General features: G+C 44.8%; 1 protein-coding gene across 3 annotated transcripts; it reads right to left on the bottom strand.

The window, feature by feature from the left end:
- Nucleotides 1-763: 763 nt before the first annotated feature.
- Nucleotides 764-3,072, bottom strand: C1GALT1C1 (C1GALT1 specific chaperone 1). Of its 3 annotated transcripts, none has more exons than XM_055727535.1 (2): nucleotides 2,884-3,072; nucleotides 764-2,154 (listed from the first exon to the last, which is right to left on the bottom strand). In XM_055727535.1, exon 2 carries the CDS (start codon nucleotides 2,131-2,133, stop codon nucleotides 1,177-1,179), a length of 957 nt encoding a protein of 318 aa, XP_055583510.1. In that variant the 5' UTR covers nucleotides 2,134-2,154; nucleotides 2,884-3,072; the 3' UTR covers nucleotides 764-1,176. The 3 variants fall into 3 exon arrangements, with proteins under 3 accessions (XP_055583510.1, XP_055583509.1, XP_055583508.1); XM_055727534.1 differs by lacking the exon at nucleotides 2,884-3,072 and adding an exon at nucleotides 2,575-2,683 and having other exon boundaries at nucleotides 764-2,138; XM_055727533.1 differs by lacking the exon at nucleotides 2,884-3,072 and adding an exon at nucleotides 2,575-2,680.
- Between the last annotated feature and the right edge of the window lie 21,891 nt (nucleotides 3,073-24,963).

Raw genomic sequence — 24,963 nt, 5'->3', positions numbered from 1 at the left:
GAACCAGCAAAGCCTGTGCTAGTCCCAGATGTAGCAGATGGATGGAGTGCCTGCTTTAAGTCTTGAAACAGCTAGGAGAGGTCAGTGAATTCTAAATGGAGTAAATAATGAAGTGCGTTTAGTCCCACTTGCTGTGACAGGAAGGGAATGTGACCTGGTAACTTGTACAAAACAGATGTCAAGTGTGCTCAATTGTAAAAACAAATAACCCAAACCCCAGAACAACAACAAAAAAAAAGCAGCCCGCTCCCCCCATCCCAGCACTGAGGAGTTTTGCATATTGCTTTTTTTGTGCATGACACTCAAAGAAAGGCTGGGAGTGAAGCAGTTGCTTTCTGCATCTTGGTGTTAAAAATACCTGTAAATACATCTCTACTCCATCTGTGTTGACGGTTAACCAGCTTCTTCCTTGTAAACACTATTAGCACTGTTTTCATGGGAGTGAAATAAATACTGTACCGTTATTGTAATATGCTTATATGTGAAATGAAATCGGTGAGCAATTACTCTTGTGCTAACAGGCTATCTAACCATGATAATACTTATTCAAACACAGTTATCTCTTTCTTTTGTCTGCTTAAAAGCAGCAGTCCAAAGGTCCCTTAACATTACACTGCTGCAACTTTCTTAACTGATCTGTCAACTTGGCTTCCTGCTAATTCCTCGCTGGGTTAGGCTGTACGTAAAGCAATAGGTGCTGCGTGAACAGCACAGCTCAAGCTGTTGCGTAGTTTAGTGTAAAAGAAATGACTTAAAGTTAGTATTTGAGACTCAATCTGTTGTCAGTTTTATTAGTATATCTTAGAAAGATATAAAGACATTCTAGAAATGCCTGGAAGAATCGAAAGAATCAAAGTCTTGCAAAAATATATTTATAATGGTAGACTAAAGTTCATTTGAGTTTTCATTAATAAATATTTACAGGTACAAACCCCCATATAAACTTAATTTCCTTTTATCATAAACTTTAACAACTTCATCATTTCATTCCAACACTGTCAAAAGCCAGAAGCGTTTCTGTATAAAAAAATGTAGAAAAAGAGTTCTCCTTCCACTTTTAAGAGCTTTACCAAACCTCAATGTGCAAAAGAAATTGTACACCAGTACCACCAGATACAAAAATCACAGTCATGAGAAGCGCCGACTCCATGGTGCCAGGTCTTCTCTGTAGAGATGTCAGTCATTGTCTGAGTCTGCAGGTGGCAAGAAGACAAGTGCATCCTTGTATGTGTGGCCGTAGGGTCTCAGCCTGTAAACACCATACATCATCACGTGCATGTGGTTCGGGGCCAGTCCGCTGAATGTGATGGCCATGTCGGAGCAGCAGCCATCCACCACCTGCTGAGGGTGAGTAGACATTGCTTCCTTAATGAGAGCACCAACTGATTTAGTGTTAAAGACGTCTTTTCCTTCTGAGTCTTCTGCGTTTTCAGCAAACACTCCAGTATACTTCAGGCAGATTGCTAGCTGTTTATCCTCAGCGAGTTTCCAAATCATACCTCCCTGCTCGGGACACTTGTCAGAGTCATCAAGAACACGGGAGAGTCGTCTTAGCGATTCAATGCTTAAGACGATGCCTCCCTCACCATCTACATACTCAAGGTCACCGGATTTCACAGTATGGCCTATATAAAAAGGCTGCGAGGGGTCTTTTTTCAGTAAGAAATACTTGAGATTTTCAATAATAGCAAATGTTGTTGGATACGCAAGGAAGAACCAGCTGAATTCATCTTTATAGCGTTCATACGTTATCTTGAAAGCTTTTCTCATCATTGCCCACATGTCATTTGTGTTGAGGGCTACAGAATCAAACACTTTGACGTTTTCAGAGCTGTAGAATTCCACCTTGTCGCAGTGCTTGCTCCACGTCTCTTTCACAGCAGCCCAGTGCCCCAGATCTTTTGGTTTCACAAGGATGATACAATAAACACGGATACTTTTACTAAGCTCCATGCGTTCACCTTCTGAGAGGTTTAAGACATCTTCTTTGTTGGGAGCCTGGATGTGGTGATGCTCGTGGTGATGTGCCTTTGTCCCGTGGCCCACCTTGATGTGTCCCAGGAGTGTGACCAGCATGCAGAAGGCTCCTCCTAGCACCACACCCTTCACGAAGGAGCTGCTTTCAGAAATCATTTTTCCTGGAGAGGAGACAAGCTGTAAGAATGTACAGAAGTAAGTTTCCTACTGCAGATTCCGTATTGCTTTAACGCGTTCCTCGATTTCTGCACCTGCTGCAGCTCCCTCAGTGCCAGGCCCATGCCGCTGTAGCCCAGCTGCCCCGCGGAACGTCCCGGCTCCCGTGGCCGCTGACGGTACGGCCGGCCCCGCACACCGGGCTCCCGCCCCGCCCCGCCGTCTCCTCCCTACTCCACGGTACGGCCCGTGCGCAGCCGCGCGTACCCCGGGGGAACCACCCGCGGCGGGCCCGCCGCCCCTCTAACGGCGGCCGCAGTCCCCCGAGGCACCCGGAGCGCCGGGGGGAGCCTCGCAGCTGCCGGGGCTGCAGCCGGTCCCCGCTTGCTCTTCCCCCCGCGCGGCCCGGTGACACGACCGACCAGCCCGCCCGCCGCTTACCGGTGCCGCCGGGCCTCGGCCGCGCCAGGACAGCGGCACCGGAAGCGCCGCCCCCGCCTCTTCCTTTTCCCGGCCGGAAGCGCCGCGCGCGGCCCTTCTAGGCACCGCCCGCCGGCAGCTCGCTGGTGCGGCGGCTCCGCCTGCGGACGCCATCTTGCGGTGCGGGTGCGGGCCTCGGCCCGCTGCTCTGCGTGGTGGGCAGCCGCCCTGCCGCCCGGCTGGGCCTGCCCCTGCCCCCGCCACCCCCCTAGGCCTGCCCCCCCGGGCCTGCCCCCCCCCGCCCCCCCCCCCCCCCCCGGCGGCGCTCACCGCAAGCGGGTGTCCCCTCGGGGCCGGGCCGGGCGGGGTGAGGTGAGGCCTCCTCACCGCTGCCGCCTCGGCAGGCGCCCCCGGTTCCCCCTTAGGCCGAGACCCGCGGGGAAGGGCCGCTCGCAGCGTCCCCCCGGGGCAGCCGGGCCCGCGGCCCCAAGCACCGCCCGCCCGGGGAGGGCCGTCTCTGCCGGGCTGCGGGCTGGGGTAGCCTGGGCCTTCGGGGCTGTTACCGGAGGGAAGAGGGGAGTGGTGTAAGTTCCGAGGAGTCAGAAGGTGAATGAACGGGACGGCGTGGCAAAGGCAAGGCAGAACCGGCCTGAAGCCATACCCAGGGCAAAAGCAGCTGGAGCCCCTTGGGTATACAGCCTTCAATCCCAAACCAATACAGTGTGGGAAGCATACATCGTTTGTGTTCCTTTCCCCTGGTGTACAGCACAGCACACAAGATTAGTTAGTATTAAAACAGTAAAGCCAAAATATTTTTCTACCAACAAAACTTTTTCTTTCCTTTAGTGACAACTGTTCCTGAGGTCCAGATTGAATGGATTCCAGATTCATCTCTCAAGAACTCAGAATTCTGACACCTGATTTGAAGGAGCTTCACTGAACAATAGTCTGCCCCTGTTTACCATTAACTTCTTAAAAAAAAAAAAGGTTTTACGTGTTTTACCTCTGTTAGCTGATTATAGTGTACTCTTAGGCCAACACAGAGTCAGGATAAAGTCCTGTAAAGGTTTTCCCTGATTTGTAGAGTATGCCCTGGTTGGATGAATTTAGTGGGTTTTATTTAAGTCAATTTACAGCTGAGCTGCTCTGGATTCTGTGGCATCTGGCTGGGTTCCCCAGATGCCTCGGTGATTCAGGTGCGTCTTTCTTTTGGGCTCACAGTTCTACTGTAGATGTCAAAGCTTAACGATGTTATCTTTGGAAAAAAAGATTCTGTGAAAACATTGCTTGCTTGGCTTTTCTGGGCTTGGGGAGCCATTGCTTGTGGTTCAGGTAAAAATGTTGCAAAATAGGGATTTTGGTTGGTCAGTGCATGTGCAGAATGGCTCCATTTGGTGGAACTAAACCCCAGTTGCACACTTAAATAGGAAAATACTATCCGTTTGTATGTACAGGTAGCTCTGTTACTACACCACGGGAACATCACTCATCCTATCTTTTCCCACCTGCCTGCTGTTAAGGTATGAGTAGGTGGACACTCAGGCTGTTACCACATACCAGAGACTGGAGGTCAGTTCAAAGTTTGTTTTACGTTTCTCCTGTGTGCAGCCTCAGTTGTGCCTTTCAGGGCTTCAGCACTTGCTTGATGATGTATATTAGAGAGATTTGAAGGAGTTGCGACTCACTGCTTCAGCTTATGCTTCAGCAAATTGTTTTCCTGCTTGACTTCAGTGAGGTTCTTTCCAAGGCTCTGACAGAATGACTAATGTAGCTACAGATCTGGACTGTCGCTTTAATGCATTTTCAACATTGCTTTTATCCCGCAGCAGATCAGTGAAAAGAAAGTTTAAGCAGCACGTAAAGCATGTTATAAACCTGCAAAGACTCTTCTGGCTTCTGTTTGCTTGAAATTGTTACTTGGTGTTAAAATGGCATAACAATGTGTAAGACCTCACAGCGGCCATTGTTAAGTATTCTGGAGCTATTTGAGAGCTTATTTAGACACACACGTACTCCTGTACGCTATCCATCTCAAAATACTACAAGAAACTGTTTTTAAGAATTGCAGGTGGTAAGTGTTTGAAGTCATTTCACCATGGGCTGGGAGCCAGTCAAATGTCATAACCAAGGAAGGGCCAGCCCTAAAATGGAAGTTAAGTGAGGCAAGCCAAGGGAGATGCTCAGTCATACAGTGGGAGCGAACCAGGAGAACTGGCTCCTCTGAGATCATTGCAAATGGCTGTGCGTTAGTATTTTTTGTATTAAAGCGTGCAGTTATGTATGCATACAGAGTATCTGTGGGTCAGAGTACTTTGAATACTGACTTGCTGTCCACTGAGATGTTTGTTAGGGGCAGCTTCACCCCTTACTTCCTACTGATCCTTTGTAGTATCTCTACCGCACTCCGAAACAGGAGCAGCTTTTGAAACCTACAGACCTGTGCCAGGATCTAAACTGCTGACAGAGCTGAAGAGCTCCATGGCTCGTTGCTGGTCTCGACAGACAGCTGATCCCCTGCTGTTTTCTGTTTGTCTTTCCTTGCTGGCTGCAGCTGCATTTGCCTTCTGATGCTCATTCTTGCCTCCGAGGAAAGACATCAAACGTTATGTTCTCGCTGTGTGGTCCAGAATGTCCATGAGAGATTGGCTATTATCAAAACATATTTGATAGGAACTTTGTTCCAATTAACGCGAAATGTTTCAGCAGGCACATGAGTTGTCATCTTTTACAGTGACTGCTTGTTAATGATCACAAACGACTGTCCACTCTCTTGGAAACAGACTCATCTGTCTCTGTTGCATAGGCGTGCAGCAGAGAGGCTGGGCTAGAGCAGTGCAGTTTCATTCAGAACAGGTAACTGAAGCTCAAGGTGAGGCGTTGCAGATGGTTCTGTGCAGTTAAAACACCAGCTGAGCTATATGCTATATAGAAAGAACCCCTAATCAGGAGATACTGTTGACATTATGAGAAATGCAGAGGTGTGATTGAACTGGGACAGCTGGCTGTTGTCACATCACCCATGTATTTATAATGGTGAAGCTACTGGAAAAAACACAAGTTCTACCCGTCCTTCTGACTCCATCAGAAGAGGGGATCAGTGTGCTGGTGGTCTGAAGGGTGCAGACTCTCATCCTGGATAGCTGAGCTCCCACCAAAGCCAAAGGAGACGTGCAGGAAAAGGGCTTTTACGAAGAGGCCGACTGTCACTGTTCTGTTACACGCCTGGTACTTCAGTTGTTTCATTCAACCCATAAAGTGCGTAACTGGACAAATGTGTCTGCTGAGGTCTTCAGTCCTATTGTTGGAAAAAGTTTGGGAATCCCTGTTCTAAAGGCATAAAATAGTGAGGTGGAGATTCCAGCTCGCGGGTAGGTAAAGCCAGATTTCTCCATTCATTTCACAGGGAGCCGCTCAGCTCAGCATTTCTTTTGGAGGAGGATGGATTCTGGAGCCAAGCTTCAGAAAATGTTGCCCCACATCCACTTCTTCACTTTAGTTTCGCACACAAAATCTGGAATCTGGAAAAGACATGGACCCTTTGTAGGTCATGCATCTTGAGCAAGCATGTACAGCCACATGTGACACCAAGACCTTGTCACAGCAGTAGGCAGCGGGCAAAGGAAGAAAATTTTAAAGCCAACCAAAGATAGTGTTACATTTTTAATACTAATTTCAAAAGTCGGGTCGAAATATTTACCTCTGAAAAAATATTCTCTCCAGTTGCTGGACAAAATACTGGAATTACAGGATGAAATAGTATAGCCCACATTTTATAGGTGGTAATGCATAATACAATCTTTTAGCCTTGAAATCTGTTAAATTGATTAACTATGTTAAACAATAGTTCTAAATCACTTTTCTCTCCTCTTTCATCCATGAGCACTGTCAAGGAAGGGCTTGGCATTGAAATAGCCATTATTTAAATGGTGCCCTCAGGCGCAGGAAGATATATGAGAAACAAGAGATGTGTGACCAAGAGAACTTACCAACTTCGGGCTGCTTTATAATTTCTTCAGTTTTTAATGTGTGTAGCTGAATGCAAACCCCATCTTGTTCTCTGGGTATGTTAAATCAATCAAGTGAATGCTAATGTCCTGCTAGCTCCAGCAATTCAGCTGGAATTGAACTAGCAGAGACAATGCCCAGAGCTGAGCTGACATCATTGTGAATGGCTCTGATGCACAAATACAACAGAAAGAGAATAGGACCTAGACATTTTAATGTCAACTCTCTCAGAGGCACAGGAAAAAAAGAATCATCATTGATCGAATAGAAACAGACGGGGGGAAAAAGGGCAGAGACAGAGAAATTTTATTTTTCAAGCTCCCAAATGAAAAAGAAAAAGTGGAGATGAAAATAGCATTCTATCAGACAGAATGTGTTCTTAATAGTCCTTTAAAATAAAATGCATGAAACAGCAATGAAGTGATTTTGCTGCATCTTTAAGGAGCTTGCTTTTGTCAGCCTGAGGTTATTTGAAAAAGGCTCTCTGCAGAAAATTATGGGCTCAAATTACGGTTTTCAAGCTCCGATTGCGTAGGTAAGAAGCACTGCTGCGAGCAGCAGTGACAAAGACAGCCCTGTGGCACGCAGGGCAGCCAGAGGGGAACCTTGCTTTTCGGGCACTGCCTTGACACGGTCTACGGAGAGTTTGTGGAGCCTGAGCGCAGGACTAGGTTTGTGTTTTGGTTTGCAGGAGCTCTGGTCCAGTGTCTGAGGAAATCTTCAGACATTGCCTCAGTTTGGTTACCTGCAAGCTGGAGATACACAAAAGCTTCTGGCATGGTGTTTATTGTAAAAGGGGTTATGGTGAGTAAATAGTTATCGTTAGTAGATGGAAAGATCTGTGAAGTTCTGTTGACATTAGCACAGTAAGGGAAGAGCAGGAAGAGGAGGGATGGAAATTGCAGAGCATTTGACAGGCCCGAATGTCAGTAGCTTCCGTGACATGCTCTCTTGTACCAAACGTTGACATCCCTTCATTTTGCCAAGGAAATTGAGATTTTGAAGTATTGGATTCTCCAAGCAGACGTTTGCTTTCCCATACTGATGTTGAATCAGGAAGCTCCTGAGCTGTAGGCGCAGAGGCAAACCAAACATGTCTGCTAGGGACGTGTTTGCAACAAACTGGAATTATTAATGATATTAGAGCAGCAACTCAAAGCCCTGCACTGCAACTGTAGATCTGCACTTTAGCAGAGAGGAGGGGTACGTCAAACATTGTATGCCTGGTCCTGCGATGGGGGAAGTGGTGTTTCATCTTTACCCACTGGCTGAGAACACATGAAAGAGAGAGCCTGACCCACATAGGAGGGAATGCTGCCACCACTGCGATCAGATGTAGCAGCTTTGTGCTTTCTGGTGAAGCAGGGGTGTGAGCGGTGCCACTAGCGTGTGCGTGTGAGCAAGGAGTAGCACAGGCTGCAGGCGAAAGAGGAGAGTGCGTAGGGTCTGAAAGCGTGCCTGAGATAGTCGGTGCATCAGATTTTAGCCTCTCTCTGTTTCGAACAGATGTTGGCAGTGTTATGTTGTCTCACAGGGGTTCGGTTTGGCCACTTCTAGCGCTCTGCCTGGTTTCTGCCAGTTTGGTTTGTAAGGAGTGGCTGTACTTAGACCGGTGACTTGCACAGCCTCCTCTGGCTGCAGCCTTTAGCAGAGGCACTGCTGTCCGCAGCTAAACCACAGCGCTCCTGTGCTCTACCTTCTATCGGCCTTTATGGGTCCCTTTAACATATGCAAAAATGCAAAGGTGCCACTGCTCCTTAGCACTATGGTAGTAGCTACGGTGTGCCAGAGGCTGAATGGTATGGGAAGGGGCACCAGGAGAAAGGCACCTGGGGGATCGCGGACCCTGCAGTGCTTGGTGTTGCTCCTGGCTCCCTGCAGCGTGGGTGTCGAGGATGGCAGCGGTGCAAAGTGAATATTGGTTCTGTTCACAGCAGCTGCACCTCCCAGCAGTCCTTTGATGGCAGGGAGTGAGCCGTTGTTGCTGCAGATATAGATAAGATGTCACATTTCCTAATTCCCCAGGGAAAGGTCCCGGGCAGTAAATACAGCTGGGTCTGTTGAGGGGCAGGGGAGGGGATGCTCTGTGCTGCATAGTCTTCTCTGTTTTCTCCTCATTTCTATAGAGCTTCCATATACTTTACACTCTCTGTGTGGGACTAATTTATTTTTTTTTTTTAATATGAACAGTATCTAACATGCTCATAATCCTGAGAGTACACTCACAGTTTCAAATGTTGATATGCTGATATGTGGATAATGGTGCCCTAGTTCCCACTTATATGGAAACATCTACCTTAAGGTAAGAATAAAGCAGTAGCTGATAGTTACACCTTCTTTCATCTGGGCTTAATTTTGCTATCTCATTATTCTGAAGAATTTTTCTTGAGGAAAAAATTATACATGTTTGGGTCAGTTTTATCAGCACAAGAGGCTGCGAAGCTGCTATGAAGGAACAGAAAAATCTCTTTGGGAGTGTGAATTGTCAGTGATGTACAGCATCTATTCACACTAAAAGATTGAATTAAAAGTGATAATTGTGTGCTGTTTTTGCTGCTTAAGTGGTTTAATGCCATTATGACTCTGCTACTTAATGGAAAAGCTTAGAATCAGACTAGCATGGGAATACTAAAAATTTTAATGGATTTCTGCTCAAGTCATTTTTCCTATTAGGAAACAAACCTACCAAAATATATAACTAGGTCTTTGGATTCAATTATTAATCCTCTCTCCTAATCTGAAGAGCAAAATTATCACTTAATAGCAGCTCTCTGAAATAGAATTTTAATGATACTAGTCATCTCATAGTTGAACATGATTTTTCCCGATCAGAGCACAGTTAGAGGATTCTCAGTGCTGAATCAGTTTTAATTATTAATCCTAAGCAGTTAAAAAATATACTGTCAACAGTGCATCTTGAACATCTCTCAAAGAAGCTGTCAAAAGTGTTTTCAGTGGGTTCTCATGTGTTACCTGGCTTCTCTGCATGAGGAAAAGGCTTTGGAACATGGTAATTGGCATGGGATTGTAGGAATAATGCATAGGAAGAGAACTATGCCGTACACTTGGAAGGTTTTTTATGGGCTGATCCTGATGTTTTACAGTTCTAAACCATATCTGATGGGCTTCATCATAATGGAATCCTGTCTCCCCAAGGAAATTTGCAGTAGTGCTTTTTTTTTGTAGTGAAGTGCTTTGTTTGACCATGAAATGAGAGAAGGAAGCAGGTAGAAGACTGGACAGTTATGGGTCATTCTTTTGTAGGTTGGTGCTAAAGCAAATGGATTGAGGTATTGAGGTGGTTTCACTTGTGATCCTTGAATGTGGATGGAGATATTCGTGCCCTGTAGGGAGGTGGTGCTGGTTACAACTGCTATTGCAAATTCAAAATCAGAAATAATCCCTTGTAGATGCTCTGTAAAACTTCTTTAGGAGGAATACAGCTAAAGGTGGGGAGACCACGTTCAAAAAGCCCTTCTTTTTTCATGATTACCCACATATTATAGCTGTTCACACATCTGATTATTCCCTTGGGTTTTTTACATCCCTGCTGAAGACTGTATTAACTCAGGAGAATTTTCTTCTGTGGTGTTAACTGCCAGAGCTGCTTTGTTCCCACTGTCTCATGGCAACTATTTGTGCTTTTTGAATCCTATCCTAGAAAACTAAAGTTAGCAATTAGCCTACAGATTGCATGTGATTTGGGACAACAGTAATTTGCCAGGAGCAAGTTCCTGACACATCTGAAAATCAAGTCACCTCTTTAGGCCAGCCAATATGTCAGTCCTTTCTCACAGCTACTGTTTCGGTGTTTTATACAACACGAGTCAAGTTGATACTGACCAAGATCCTTGTTTGGCCTGTTAGTAGGAATAAACGTCTGGGCATTCATGGCAGAATACCCAGTGTTACAGCTTGCAAATCTGCTTAGGTTATTATGTATTTTTCCTTTCCCATATATTTGTATTTTGCCTTGTCTCTTTCAGTGCTTTAATGACAAATAAAAGAGTGTAATAGACTTATATGGTATGTTTCCAAGGTCTTTCTGATAGAAGTGTTGGGACTTCTTTACAGTTGTAGTCACTCAGTTTTCCTGACTTACAGCAGGAGAACAGAGTAGAGTCTTAACAGCCATGAACAAATACTGTGAGGTTGAATTTCCATCCATTTGAAGTTGAGAGATTGGTTCAAGTTGGCAGAAATGCTCATATGCAGATGAATGTCTTGAAAGGCTGACACTGAGGTTCATGGATGCTATTGGGGTCAATGGAAATATTGCTGCTTTATTTTCTGCTATGATCCCAAATTGTCTGTCGGCCGTGGCTAGGGTAACTGTGTGAGTTTTCTTCTCTGGTGATTTTTCTGGTTGAAAATCCATCAGGAATACCACCATGATCAACATTAATATAGGTCTTAATACTGCTCCCCCTCCTCAATTTGAAGTGAAAGGGAAGTTGGAGTGCAGGATCAAGCCCTCAATTTGTTACTTACATTTGATTTGAAGCTTGGTGTCCAAGGTCGAGCTAAAAGGGTAACGGAATAACTCAGGCCTGCGAACAACTCATCATGTTAGACAGAAAGCAATTTGGTCCAAGGCGCAGTGTGTTGGAAGATTGCCACTTCCTTTCTCTTTCAGCACTGTTCTGCATTCTCTCTCCTGTAAACAGTCTCTTCATCCCTTTCTGTGGGTAACTGGGCTTCCTTCCTGAAACCTTCCTAAATTCAAACTGCATTTGGCAATAATTTTGTATTTGTGTGTGATACAAAAGTTTTCAAAGGAGCTTCACAGACACTAATCAGGGTAAAAATGCAAATCTAAAATGTGTCTTCTTCTAATGTTTCCTTTGGAAACTATTTAATTTCTTACAAGCACACTTTGGCAGATGATGTGGCCCTTATAGTAATAAATCGCAGGAACATAAGACACTTCACTGCAGCTGCAACGTGGCTAGTTAGGATCCTATTCAAGAAAAAGGCTTAGGCAGTGCATTTTCTTTCCTATGCTCTGCTGTACCATTTCTCCCCCTTATAGATCAAGTGAAAAGACTCTCAGAATGCTCTTATAATTGTCTCCTTAGAGTTATAATCTGCAAATGCTTTTTTTCTATAAGATAAAAATACCCAAATCTTAATGGAGCCTTTTTAAACGGCACATCATTAACTCTCCAACCTCCTTCACGGTTTTGTAAATCTCTTTAATAAGGGTGAGAAGAAGCTTACAGAGGTCTCTTTGATTAAAGGTTTGACCTGGAATTACTTTGAATTTGTATTATGGAGTCAGCAGGTTTACTGTGGTAGTCTTAACAGAGAATCTTTTGAAGTGCTTTGCAGGTAGAGCTACAAAGAGAGTAAGTATTATATAAAACTTGCTAAAACCACAGCAGAACCAGTTAAGCATCAGGGCATTATGTTGAAAAGCCATATCCATAGAGCACTGGGAACAAGCTGCCTCAATAGTTTAAAGCCTGAATTTGCAAGTCTTGTGAGTGGGATTGTGAGACAGAATTTCAACAAAGGAGGCTGGATTCAGTGATCCATGAGGTTCCTTCAGCCCTGTGCCCAGGGTTCCTGCAAGACTGTAATCACTGGAAAATAACAGTTCTAAGAAATTACTCAAATCAGAAAGAAATACAGCCAGGGCAGTGAGTTTCATGGGACTTGATGCGCTCAGTGCTTCATCACCATGCATGACTTGGCTCAAAGGGAACAACCAAGGACACAAAAGCCCGTGAGGCCTTTTAACCCCACTAATTCTGAGTCTTTGTGGGTACAAGTTTCTTAGAAGTTGATGTTCCCTTCAAGGTCACAAACTCTCTGCTAACAGATTTGCTCTATTTGTCAATGGTGGCCCTAGAATTCTGATTAATGGAAATACTTCTGTGTAGGATAGGGGGCCTTGCTTCCCCCTACTATAACTTTTTGCGGGATATCTAAAGCTTGGGCAAAACTTTCAGTATGGAGCAGTGAGTCTGCACTGGACTTATTGTATAATATTTAATGGCTGACTTCAGGAGGGCTCCTAAAGGAGCAGAACCATCTAACATCCACAGTACTCATGATATGTCAGTCTCAGAAAGGTCAGATATTCTTTGGCAATGTCCTTTTCCTTGCATGTTCGTTCTTTCTTTCAGTTTTTGCTTTCATGGTTGGACGACTTGGCATGCATATAGTGACAATATTCCTGTAATGGCAGCTTACAAAAATCACCATTGCAGCACGAGTAGCCTTTGCTTCGGAGAGCCTGTTTCTAGGCCCGTATGTCAGTGCCACAGCATGATGGGGCATGCCTTGTATATAGCTGGATTTGCAGAGCCATAATGTTGACAATGCCGTTATGAAATCAACAGGGAAGGTCAGTCTTTATTTCCCTTGCTTGCCTGTTCTTCCTGGTACTCTGCAGAAACGCAGGCAGTATATGTAGAGCAACAAGTGTGTGTGCATTTATTTGAGTCACCCATTCACTGCAGGGTAACAGGTGATGTCAGCTGAAATTCCCACCAAATCAACACCACCTCACTAGCAGTGATATCTTTCATCCTCTCAGACGGGGTGCGTCTTTCCCCGCTAGCTGCACCCAGCCCCGCTGCTCTGCTTTTGCCAGGGTGTCAGGACGTGTTCCTGGAGACATGCCTTGCGTGGGTGGCAGGCCTGTGAAGCATCCCCAGGGAACGCTGGTACTCCTGTTGTCTCTTCCCACCTACCCTGGGTACAGAGTATGCCACCCAGAGCAGCTTTTCCCCTCCGACACACACAGGGCAGCTCCACACTGGCAATTTGCTGGGCAGAGAGGGAAGCATGCTGCTGGTGGGGAAGGGGGAAAGATAAGAAGAGAGGAGTGTGTTTTTCGTCTCCCAGCTGCTAGAACAGAAAGGCTGTTCAAAGGTGACCCAGATCTGGAGAAGGGAAGCAGGGAAGACCCCCAGAAGGAGTGGGCAGACCACAGATGGTGAAAAATAGGACATGAAAGTAGCATTGCAGAAAGCTTTTTTAGCCTTAAAGAAAAGTGAAAGGTCTTTGTGGCTTCTGAAGGAAAGCCATTTTGGTGGCTGTGGGAAGGGTTTTTTGTCAGATTTCAGGCAATGGTGAAAAAAAGAGACTTCTGTTGCTCTCATAAAAATGTGCTTTCCCCCTGGCAGTGATAGCATTAAAGACATTGCAAGCAAATTATTAGGCTCTTGTGTGACACATGTGCATCCTTCCCCGGAACCTGGTGGCTGAATGTAGACAGATTTCTTTGCAAGATGTTCAATGGTTGTAATCCCTCCTGAGGTCGATGACAGCGGAGGCTTCAGCTCGTATCAGAAGCCCTTAGCATTCTCTTAGAATAAGCCCCATTTCTACAGACTCTGGGGAAACCGAGTGCTGATCTGTGTAGTGTGATTAGGTGGCAGCAAGGCTGAAATACTGTTGAGGGAAGCATTGATGCAGAGTTGCGTGAACAAGAAAAATATCTAGGGTGATCCCAGAAGTAGCTGGTATTCAAAGCACAGCTTGGGTGAGTACACCCAGCACATCTGATGGGACAGGGTGGAGGACACGGCAGAGCACTAGCGGTGCCGCATTCAGAGAGCAGTGCCAGATGCACTGTAGGCTTTCTGAATGCCTCAGAGTTTTTGGATATTTGAAGTTTTATTACCGTTCCTTTTGAAGAAAGATGGTAGATATAAATTTCTTAAAGAGCAGTAGCACCGTACCTGCCTCCATGTGTGGCCAGATAGGATGGTTCAATGGCAAGTTGAACAAAGTAAAGCATTTCACTGAACTTGCTGTAGTTCTGGGATGCATTTCCTTTACGACTCCCCAGCAATCTGCATACGTCCTCCTGGAGAGAGAGGTGATTATTCCTGCCTGTGACAGCCTAGCCTTTTTTTGGAAGTAATACTGCAGTATTTCAGTCTACTCAAATGCTGGATGACAGGAGCCAGGGCCTTAGTCTCTGTGCAGTGCTGATGTAACTGGTGGGATGGTCTGATGGTAATGAGATGAAAGGGCTCCAGGTCACTGTCCTTCATCCTGCGTTTGATCCAGCTCCAATTAATATGATGCAAGAACACTATTTTGCTATGGGAATATATATTTCTATAGAGAAAGCTCAGATCTTTAGTGTTTGTTGCTGAAGTATGTGGTGCTACTTGTGCACTGTCTTTACAGACATCGGCAAGAGCAGAAAATGATCACATCTCATTGGGAAAAATTCAGTGTCCAGAGAAATGTATGTTCTGTGACTTACGCTCCATGGCCCTAACGTATTTCTTGTGTGGACCAGCCGATGCTTGAGCCATCCCATAGTCCCAGCTGCCTGTGAGATCAGGCCTTTGTAAGAAGGAAGGAATACATGGACCGATGGATGTGACATCGCTGCAGGGCATTACGAGTGTATGATGACAGACTGGGGCTAAGCCTGCGCTGCTTTTCCAGTGCTGCACTCAGGGGAGTTTGCTTGTACTAAGCTTTCTCTCATTTTTGTTAATGGAATTTCAAAGCAGTAGCAGAGTACCTGAAGGGCTAGCGCTGCAGCAAGTCCACCTGCTTTCCAGGTCAGGGGATTATTCACCACTTCCCCATTTTAGGCACGTCATCTTTTGGTCCTCTGAATCACCATCTCTGTTGGAAACAGCCCCTCCTTTCACCTTGTATTCTCCTGGGGGGGATACAAGCTCCTATCTTTGGATACTGTGTGGAAAACCAAAGCAGTCTCTGTGTGTGCCCCTTCATGCACACAAAGCTGGAGTAGGAAAAATAAAAATATTACCTTCTTCTATTCCTTGGAACTCTGACATATGTCTCCTATTCTCTGATTTTCATACTATGCCATTTCCTCGTCTATTTTACTGGGTGCGTAGGAGCCTTTATTGCTTCCAGTATTTAGATAGAATGAAAACTGTTGCTTAAATGAATAGCTCCTGAAATTGTTTCCTTGCTGGGAATTGTTAATATGCAATATGGATTCAGCTCATGTATCTGAGCTAATATTGCACCCAGAATTGCTGAAACTATTTCTTTTGAACCCTTAACACTTTATTGGATAGGAGAAGAGGATTTTTATTTTTTTAGTAGCTGAGGTTTCAAATGTATATATGCTGCAGCCATTCAAGAGGTCACATTTGGGCATCTCCTTCTCCCAGAGTGTTGTATGTCTTACGCTTTCACCAAGGATCTCAGAATGTTTTCCAAAGTTATTTTTGATTCAGTTGTGAGGGAAAGGAGGCATAAGAAATGTCAAAATATCTGTTGCAGAGCCGAGAATAGAGCTGCCCTCTGCTTTCCTAGGACAGCCGTCAAGCCTCGCCACTTCCCTGTGCTGGTGGTCCAGATGCCTGCATTGCTCAGGAATACATCTCTCGCAGCACTCAGAGCTCAGCGGGAAATACAGCAGGAACCGGCTGGAGTAACCAGTGTTGGGAGAGTTGGAAAAGGCTGCAATGAAAATATGGAGTAGGGACAAGAGACTGCAGTTGATGGAGATTTGAAGGCAAGTGACTGTTAAGTGGCTGACAGTGCTCTCTCAGCCTATTGCAAATGCAGAATTAAACATACTGGCTTTAATCACCTTCCTCGAGCCTTTCTGATGTTTACCTGCTACATGCAAGGCAATAGTCACTCTGGCTCAGCTGACAAATGGTAGTTCATTAGGGTATGGTAATTCGATTGCTTGTGATTGTCTTTCTCTGCTGTTAGTATCTGAGAAAGAAGAGTATTCTAAATTGTAAGGGAAATAATCCATCCTGATTTATGCCACCAAAAAAAAAAAAAAGAATCCCAGAGGAAGATTAATTCCAAGAAACAAAAGCGTCTATTAACATAAATGACTGTTAGCTATTATAAGCATTAAACTTAAACGCATCTATTCTCTCCATGTGGAGCCACGGTTTTTAGTGTAGAGGTTTGAGTGCTACATTAAGCTGAACAAGAAATAGTGGAGGCTTTATAGCTCAGCTAGGCACTGAAATGGTACCGGTTCGGAAAGCCTGACAGATGAGACAGGCTGGAGAAAAAGAGGTGAATCAAAGCTGTAGTTAGAAAACCAACTCAGCTCCGATACACCCATTTCTCCAATGGTTTGGTAATGATACTTGTGTTGATTTACTTGCCTCACCTTGTCTCAGGAGATGAGATCTATAACAATGATAGAGCGCTCCCTTTTGAACTTAGGTGAACTCACTCAACAAGGGGATTAAAATTGGATTTCAGCTTAGTAGCTCTCATGTTGTCTAGCATCGGGAAGGGTGTTGCTAGCAGGCTAGATATCTTGCCTGGTGTGTGCTGGTGTGACCTTGAATATTAATGTGTTACATACATGCCTCCCATTTTTAGGGCAGGGTTGCTCAGACTGCAGCTGGAAAGCCTGTTGTGGCTGAGACACTCTGTGAGCTGTTCTCAGACCAAATGGGTTGTGCTGGTACCAGCCCCCCCTGCTCCCTGCCTCCGCTGTGTAGCCCTGCCATCTCGGCCGTGGGAGGACGGTGCTGTGCACTTGCAGTTGCCGTTCTGCGCGCTGGCAGGCAGCCACAGCATTTGCGCTTGTCTGCGCTGCTTCAGCTCTGCAGTAAGCCCGGCGTGTTTTCCTCAGCTGAAGAAGCACTTGGAGAGCAAAGCACGTTTGCTTAGGAGGTGTCGGGGCTGTGTGTGTGCACAGTCAGCCCAGCGTGGCAGGAGGAGATTTCCCAGGCGGACGCTGGGGAGCTGACCCAGCTAACCAAAGACAGGGTAGTTGTGTCCGTGCTGCATGGTGGAGCAGTCTTGCAAGGGGTCTTTGCACCCTGAGCTCCGTTCCCTCCATTTACATTGCTCCGGCATGTTGCGCTCACACCGGGTTGATGAGTACTCAAGAGTCAGTGTGATGGATTATTGCATTGTTGCAGTACTATCAGTGCTCTTAAAAGAAATGGGAAAAACACCAAAAATACCTGAGATTAGCAGATACAATATTGCAAAACTGATCTAGACAATGGCAACAGAAGTGGTGACTTCCACAATTAGCCAACCTGCATTTTTAAGGGGGAGGGAGTCAACATATTTTACAGATCTGTTCTGAGAAGGATGCTGGAGAGGCAAGGGTACGAAGGTGTCTGTACTAGGAAGTTAAGGCCTGGTAGAAAATTCTGGGGCCTACTGCAGTTGATTAACAGGCAGCTGTTGGAGGAAATGGAGACCTGGGGACTGTTTCTGGTCTGATCCTCCCTTCAGGATGAACTCTGTGGAGACAAACAGGGCAGTGACTGCCTCCTCCTCTGGCTGCTGCAAAGTCTTCAGCTAGATGGTTACCCCAACGATCAATCCTGGACAAAATAAGAGGCCTGATTTTTTATTTATTTATTTTACCTGACATGTCCTTTGTCTTCGTATAAGATACATGTGAGAATAGCCCTTGAAGTATTATCTTGGAAGATAACTATTTCTAATAGCCCGTTCAGAAAGGAATAGAATTTTACTCTATCTGCCAACGATCCTGGCTCCAGCCCTTGCTTGTTTATTACTGTTGGAATACTGAACGAAAAGAGTAAGTGAAAGCTCAGATCATTTGGTGGTTGGACTTCATCCAGGAAAAAAACTAGATGAGGCTGCAGGACAGCTGCAGAAGTAGCAGTGTGGCTTTCAGAAAGCATCTCAAAGCAGACTCTGTGTGTTCACCACAGCTGGTGGAACTGAAGCAACAGAAGTTCCTTGGCTTGAAGGTGGTCACTATAGTGCTGACATGTAGAAAAGTATGGTAGAAACCAGTCTGGCCAAACAGTATATTTGTGAGGCTGTTCCATCTGTCATCCTTGGTACCATTTATCCAAAGGCTGGCAGTTCTCTGCATTGGTTTAGTTGATTTTGAGAGCTGTTTGCTTCTGATTCTTCCCACTGGAGGAGGATAAAGTAGATCTGTGGAAGGGTTGCTACTGGATCTGCCTTTAGACAGACTTAGAAACTGAAGAAAATGAAACTTCTTAATTTCAGGTGGAAAGGCTAATGTGCTTGGAGGTTGGTAGAAGGAGATTGCTCACTAAAGGTGCGTTGCTCGCCATCTGACAGAGTGGCCAGTAGACTGGTGCCTTGATTGCCTTTGTTTTTAAGCAAACATCTTTCAGCCTTACCTCAGTAAAAAGAGTGCTGCTCTTTCCCCAGCTTGCAGTCAGCACCACCTCTTGTTCTGAGCCAGCCCCAAGGGCTGGATTGCTAAGTACATTTACAAGCCTTTACAATATACAGGCAAAGCAGACCCCAGAGGAGCTGACTGTTTTTTCAGAGAGAAGAAACTGTCTGAAAGCTTCATCCTTTGTTAAGGTATGGGTTAGTCTACTGCCTGTTGTATTTTAACTCCAGTTGCCCTTCAAGCTCACATCTAAACGCTTGCCAGTAAGAGATCTTGTAAGCCATTTCATTCTGACTGCTTGATAGCTGCTATTGAAAGACTGGTGATAAAGTCCCATGCATTAAATTACACTGGAAAACTAGCAGCATGATACACAATAAAATACAGTGTTTTATGCACGTAGCTCTTGGCAATATTAGTCTTGGTCTGTTAGGAGGATTCCCACAAAGTAAATTAAAAAGATGCATGAAATTTCCCTATTCAAAGCATTGATTCTACCTCTGTCAGCTCTGTAGTGCTTTCTAAAAGACCCTGTGCCGGATCTGTACATGGCACAGCTGAACAAAAGCATCTGGGGAAGACCTCTTGTTAAAGAAAACACTGGCTGTGTTAAGCCTTTGCTTTAGCGCTCGACTGTGGAATAGATAAAAGGTTTGGGAGTAAAAGGAGCAGTGGTGTTTTCCCATTTGTCTGCTTTTTCCTGTGGGATCACTAGAGATGGAAGTGCATGCCAGATCCACGGTTCAGCATGGTGAGGCACAGACAGGTAAGTGCTAACGCCTAGTTAGCGCTTCTGTCCTTTCTGAAGGAGAAGACATTATAGTGCTGTACTGCAGGAAGGGAAAACTTCCTCCTGCTCTGAAGGACTGCTGCTGCTCCTCCCATTCCCCTGTCAGGCAATTAGAAAGAGCTAGTATTGCATCCCCATAGTCATGCAATTAGAAAGAGCTAGTGTTAGACTACGGTGCCCGAGCCTGGCCTCTTCTACATCTTGAAATGATGGTTTGGAAGTGGAAAGGACACCAGGGTTGGTTTTCTTGCTCTGAGACATTTCTCTTAACTCCAGAGGCTGTTGCAAGTTGCATGGATAGAGGGCTTGAGTGACAAAGGATGACTGTGGGGGGGAGGCTGTTCAGGACTTTGGCAAGCAGCTTCTACAGCAGCTAACCTGGGGCTCTGCTGGCTCCCACTGCTCTGGTTTGCTCTGGGTGGGTTGAGGTGGTGATGGAAATGATCTCCACTCACAAGACGCAGTAGGAACACGGTATCCTACTGTAAGAACAGAAATCAGATTTTCCTAAGTACAGCTAATGGACTGAATGTTTGATGTAGAACCCACACAGGTCACTCAGTGAAGCTGAAATAACGTGAGCCTTAACCCTTAACAGCTTCCTGGTTCAGTAGTGGCCCTGGAAATAGAAATCTCTCTTTCTGAGTTCCAGTGAGTGCCAGGCTGCATGCTGCATGCTCCTGCAGCACCCCAGTACCAGAACAGGTGCTCTTTGGCAATGGAATGGGGTGTTAAGCAGTGAAAAGGATGCGTAGAAAGCCTCTCTTGGCCCTTGCTTCCTTTCTTCTTGCCAGGTCAGACAAGTGACTCTGAGGCTTGGGGACACTGTACAGAAACAAGCAGGTGCATATGGGCCAAGCCTGACTGTTCTAGATGGAGGAGGGACTGTCATGTTTGACTCAATATTTCTCTTCTTGTTTCTCTTTCTCTTCATTTCTTTTCCTTTCTTTTCCTTTATTTCTTTCCTGGTTTTGGCTGGGACAGAGTTAATTCCCTTCACCGTGGCTGGTACTGGGCTGTGGTTGGATCCTGCTGGAGCAGCGCTGCTGACACAGGGGTGTCTTCGCTATTGCTGAGCAGGGCTGGCACAGAGCCAGCCAGTGGGCTGGGGGGCACAAGGAGCTGGGAGGGGGCACAGCCGGGGCAGGTGACCCCAGCTGACCCAGGAGATGTCCCACACCGTATGGCGTCATGCTCAGCGTGTAAAGCTGGGGGAGGAGGAGGAATGTGGGGACGTTTGCAGCGATGGCGTTTGCCTTCCCCAGGCACCGTCACGCGTGCTGGAGCCCGGCCGTCCTGGGGATGGCTGAGCACCGCCTGCCCATGGCAGGTGCTGGATGAACGCCTTGGGCTGCTCTGCCGGCCTGCGGCTCTGGCTTTACCTGTTAAACCATCTTTATCTCAACCCATAACTTTTCTCACTTTTACCCTTTAGATTCTCTCCTCCATCCCAATGTGGGGGGAGTGAATGAGCAGCTGTGTGGGGTTTAGTTGCCAGCTGGGGTTAGACCATGACTTTCTTTTTCTTTCTTTTTTTTTCCTACAGATGGGTTATTTTGTTTTTAACTCCAGTTCTATTCACATGTTTCTCAACAGAGGTTTGTTTTTATACCTAGGAGCTAAGGCTTTTTGTAGAAGAAGAGTTATAAAGTGCTTAATTAGGAGGGTGGAGAGCAGCTTTAAATGCAACCTGCACCTTCTCAGTGAGAGTGACATTGTGCTTCTGAGCTGTGGAGGCTGTGTTGATTAATTCACGCTGCCTTGAAATGCTATTGCGCTAGTTACCTTAGCTCTAGTAAATGATGTTTTTGTAATGAAGTGAAATGGGTTTAAAATAATGAGACACAAAAATAATCACAGCAATAGAGCGATAGAAAACTCCATCTTCTTAAAAAATGTACGAAGCTTCTTTTCCTGTGTGATCGGTCAGCGCAACAGCAGTGGCACAGCACAGTGGCTGCTCTGCTTTCTTCCGTCTGAGGTGATGGGGAGAAGGCAATCTCTGAAATGAAAATGAGAACACAATGAGGGTACTTAAACCACTCCAGACACCTTGATCAACGTGATGAGTAAACGTAGGCAGTGAGCAGTATATCAGGACAGAATACAGATTATGTTTGGCTTGCAGAAGGGTGAGAAGGGAGCCCTTGCTTATGCCCTAAAATACCCGCACCAAAACAAAGCCTAAAAAACCTGTTGGGCTATTTCTTGGCTATTTTGAAAGGAAGCTATCTAGCATGCGTCTAGCTCTAATAGGCTGTTTTCTAAGAGGAGCGAAACCAAATCTCTTAGTGGAATAGTGCCATGAGATCTCTACCTTGTGGCACATTCATTGCAGGAAGAAGCTGGGGGGAAAGGAGAAACGAGAAGGAGACTCTTGTTCTTGACAGTATTGTAAAATAAGTTTGTGACTGAAAATATTTATTTGAATTGAATGCAAGAGAGGATCAAAGCTATTGTATCACACCCTGTGAATAAAGGGGGTGAAGGAAGAGTGTTTAGGTACAAAGGTTTCACTTCCTTTGAAACAGCATTTCCTATAGCAGCAGCAGTTATCAGCTGCTAGCTAGAATTCTTTGCTTTTATATAAAACAGACCAAAAAACCCAACCCTCTACCAGTTTAACGGTTCTCAACGTTTGTGTATCATCCTCTATTTCATACCCACCAAGTACTTCTACAAGCTCTGAGTAACTTCAGCTGGCAAAACATCAAAAAGTAGTTAATAATACCTGCTCCTTACAAACGGGATGGTCTCAAGCCCAGTTGATTTTGAATTGTAATTCTCAGAGCCGTTGCCTTCCAACATTATAGTTGAAGACAAGGGCCACTGGAGGAGTTTCTTGTAAGAGAAGATACAGCCGGATTAGGTTGCATATGGTGCTGTGCTGACACACAGCCTTCAGTGGTGCTGAGCTGCGAGCAGGGGCAGGAGGCTGCCTCTCTTCCACCTGCATTTTCCAGAAAGCCCTAAATGACTTGCCAGGAATAGAAACCAGGTCTGTGCAGTGGTAACGATCTTTCTGCTCTCTGCGTGTATGTTGAGATGAATATATGTTAAAACTAATCTAGTAGCCCTAAAAATCACTAAAATCACTTGAAATAAAAATGTCAGACCCACTTGCGATTATTTAAAAGGAAAAAGTCATCATGTGCTGCTTTAGAGATGAGGGCTGTGCAGAAGAGATTTTTAGGGTGTTCTTTGTATTCACTCTCAGACCAGCACTGATGGCTACTCTGGAGCACAGCTATTTAAAATAATAGTTTGATGACTTCATTAAACTGTAAGTTTCTCCAATACAAAATATAGTCCAGAGAGAAGGTTTTTTTTTTAGTATACTCCTAAAAAGTCAAGTCTATCCCTTCCTGAAGTATATCCTTGATTGTTGGAACAAATGGTGCTGTAACTAGTCTAAGCCCCATGTTTATTCTAAGAGGCAAAGTATTTTGTCTAATTAAAATAAAATTGGGATTAATTGTCTAAACTTTTCTGTGTAACCTGAATTAGACAACTGTGGATTTGGGTCCCAATGTAATATGGATGCAATTGCAAAAATCAATGCATAAAACAGAGCCCAGAAGAGAATTATATTTAACAGGAGACAGAAAATCAAAACAGATTCTAAACAAATTAGAAATTAAGACTGCAGCAGCTTGAGCTGAGTTTGCCTTGTGGGGAAAGCTTATTAATGTAACTAAGGTGATTTTTTTTCCAGAACTCCCTATCAGTAGTATTTGCCTATGTCAGGTCTCTGTTCTGTGACTTAATACAGTGATACGGCTAGCAGATCAACAATGGTAAAATGACAAGAAGTTAATTAAAGCTTTACTTTACAACGTGTTGGAACTTTAAAGATATTAGAAAGTGCTAATACAAATTCTGAGCACCTGAGCTGTAGCAATATCACAGAACAGAAGATTTATAACTTTTAGTCTAAAGAAATACCCTGTACTTCCCAGATCTAATAAAGTATATTGGTTACTTTGCATTTGCTTAACCTAATCCAATCTTATCCAGTGCTAAAATGAAAAGGCTCTGTCTTGCATGCCACACAGAGAAAGATCTACCAAATGTGTGGGTTTTGGAAGAGAATGGTCACTTGTGTTTGCAAGAATAACCAAAACAATGAGAAGACCTCCCTCCTTCATACAGGTTCAGGTAGTTTAAAAAGCTCTGGAAGTCATAACTATTCACTAGCTAAAATATTTGTAGGAAGAGAAGGTTCAGGGGAGACCTTATCGCTGTCTGCAGCTGCCTGGTCAGAGAACATGGAGGAGACAGAACCAAACTCTTCTCCTAGGTGCACAGGGACAGGACGAGAGGCAACGTGTGCAAGCTGGAACATAGGAAATTCTGGTTAATTAAAAAGAAAATATTTTTTATGGCAATGGTGCCTAGAGAGGTTATGGGATCTCTGTCCTTGGAGGTGTTCAAGCCTCAGCTGGGCAGGTCCCCAAGCAACTTGCTCTAATGGACCCTGGCCTGGGCAGGACCTCAGGAGGACCCTTCCAACTCAAATTATTTTATGACATATGATTTTTGAGACTGGAACTGTGTCTTTAACTCTTGAACTAATGTTTATGACCTCTAGTAGTACTAATATAGATATAATCTCCAGACTGTCTGTAGCAGCTGAAATGACTTAAAGGCATTTGACTTGACAGTGCGTAAGGGAAAATCATTTGCACCTGGGTCAGTATGTGTCAGGCTGTATTTCATGGAGTCTGGAAGTAAAGAAATGCCCATGGGATTGTTTCTGTATTTCCCCAATGTCAACACTGTTGAAAATAATGGGATTTAGAATGATGATTTGTGCTGAGGGATGATAATAGGAAAGATAAACCCATTCTAATAAAAAAAACCAAACAAACAAACCCAAAAACCTAATTCAGGATAAGGCAGTGTGATATGAAGTTGTTTATGTGTCAATGCTATGGTGAGAGTAAGAACAACTTCTATGTTACAGACTGACAATAGAATATATTTTACCCTGACTTTACACTGGATCCCAACATAGATCTAGATGTTTCCCCAGTACTTTCCTTCAGGTAGCCTGTGTTGTAATGGCAAGTGTTTTATGGACTGTTCTGTTCCTATGCCCAATTCTGCTGCTTACCTTTCTGATCCTATACCATTTCTGGGTGCTAGCATCAATTACTGAGGAGCATGTGCTTTTTTATCTTTACTGACTGAGATTTTTTCTGTCTGAAGCAGGTTAAGGAGCTGGTTCCTGAAGGAACCAGGTCAGCTGGTTATTTACAGGTAACCAGAAGTCCATTAAATGTCTGCTCTGGGCACCTGAGGTCCCTGGGTCCGTTTGGATAGGTGGTTTAAAATGTATTTAGTGCACTTAAGCACCACTGTCACTTTTCTACCTTAAGTTACTGCAGCATTCTTTAAGTTACTGCAGCATTCTTTAAGCCTCCTCTTTGTTTAATTCATCTTGCAAAATAAGAAGTTTAATAAGCCCCACTCATGATTTTCTAACTGCTTTTCTGGCTGCAATCTGTCATTTCCAAGAGGATATATTAATAGT

The sequence above is a fragment of the Falco cherrug genome, chromosome 15 (assembly GCF_023634085.1).
Source record: "Falco cherrug isolate bFalChe1 chromosome 15, bFalChe1.pri, whole genome shotgun sequence".
NCBI classification, from domain to species: Eukaryota; Metazoa; Chordata; class Aves; order Falconiformes; family Falconidae; genus Falco; species Falco cherrug.
The sequence above is the reverse complement of the archived record's forward strand: the minus strand, read 5'-3'. Positions and strand labels throughout refer to the sequence as shown.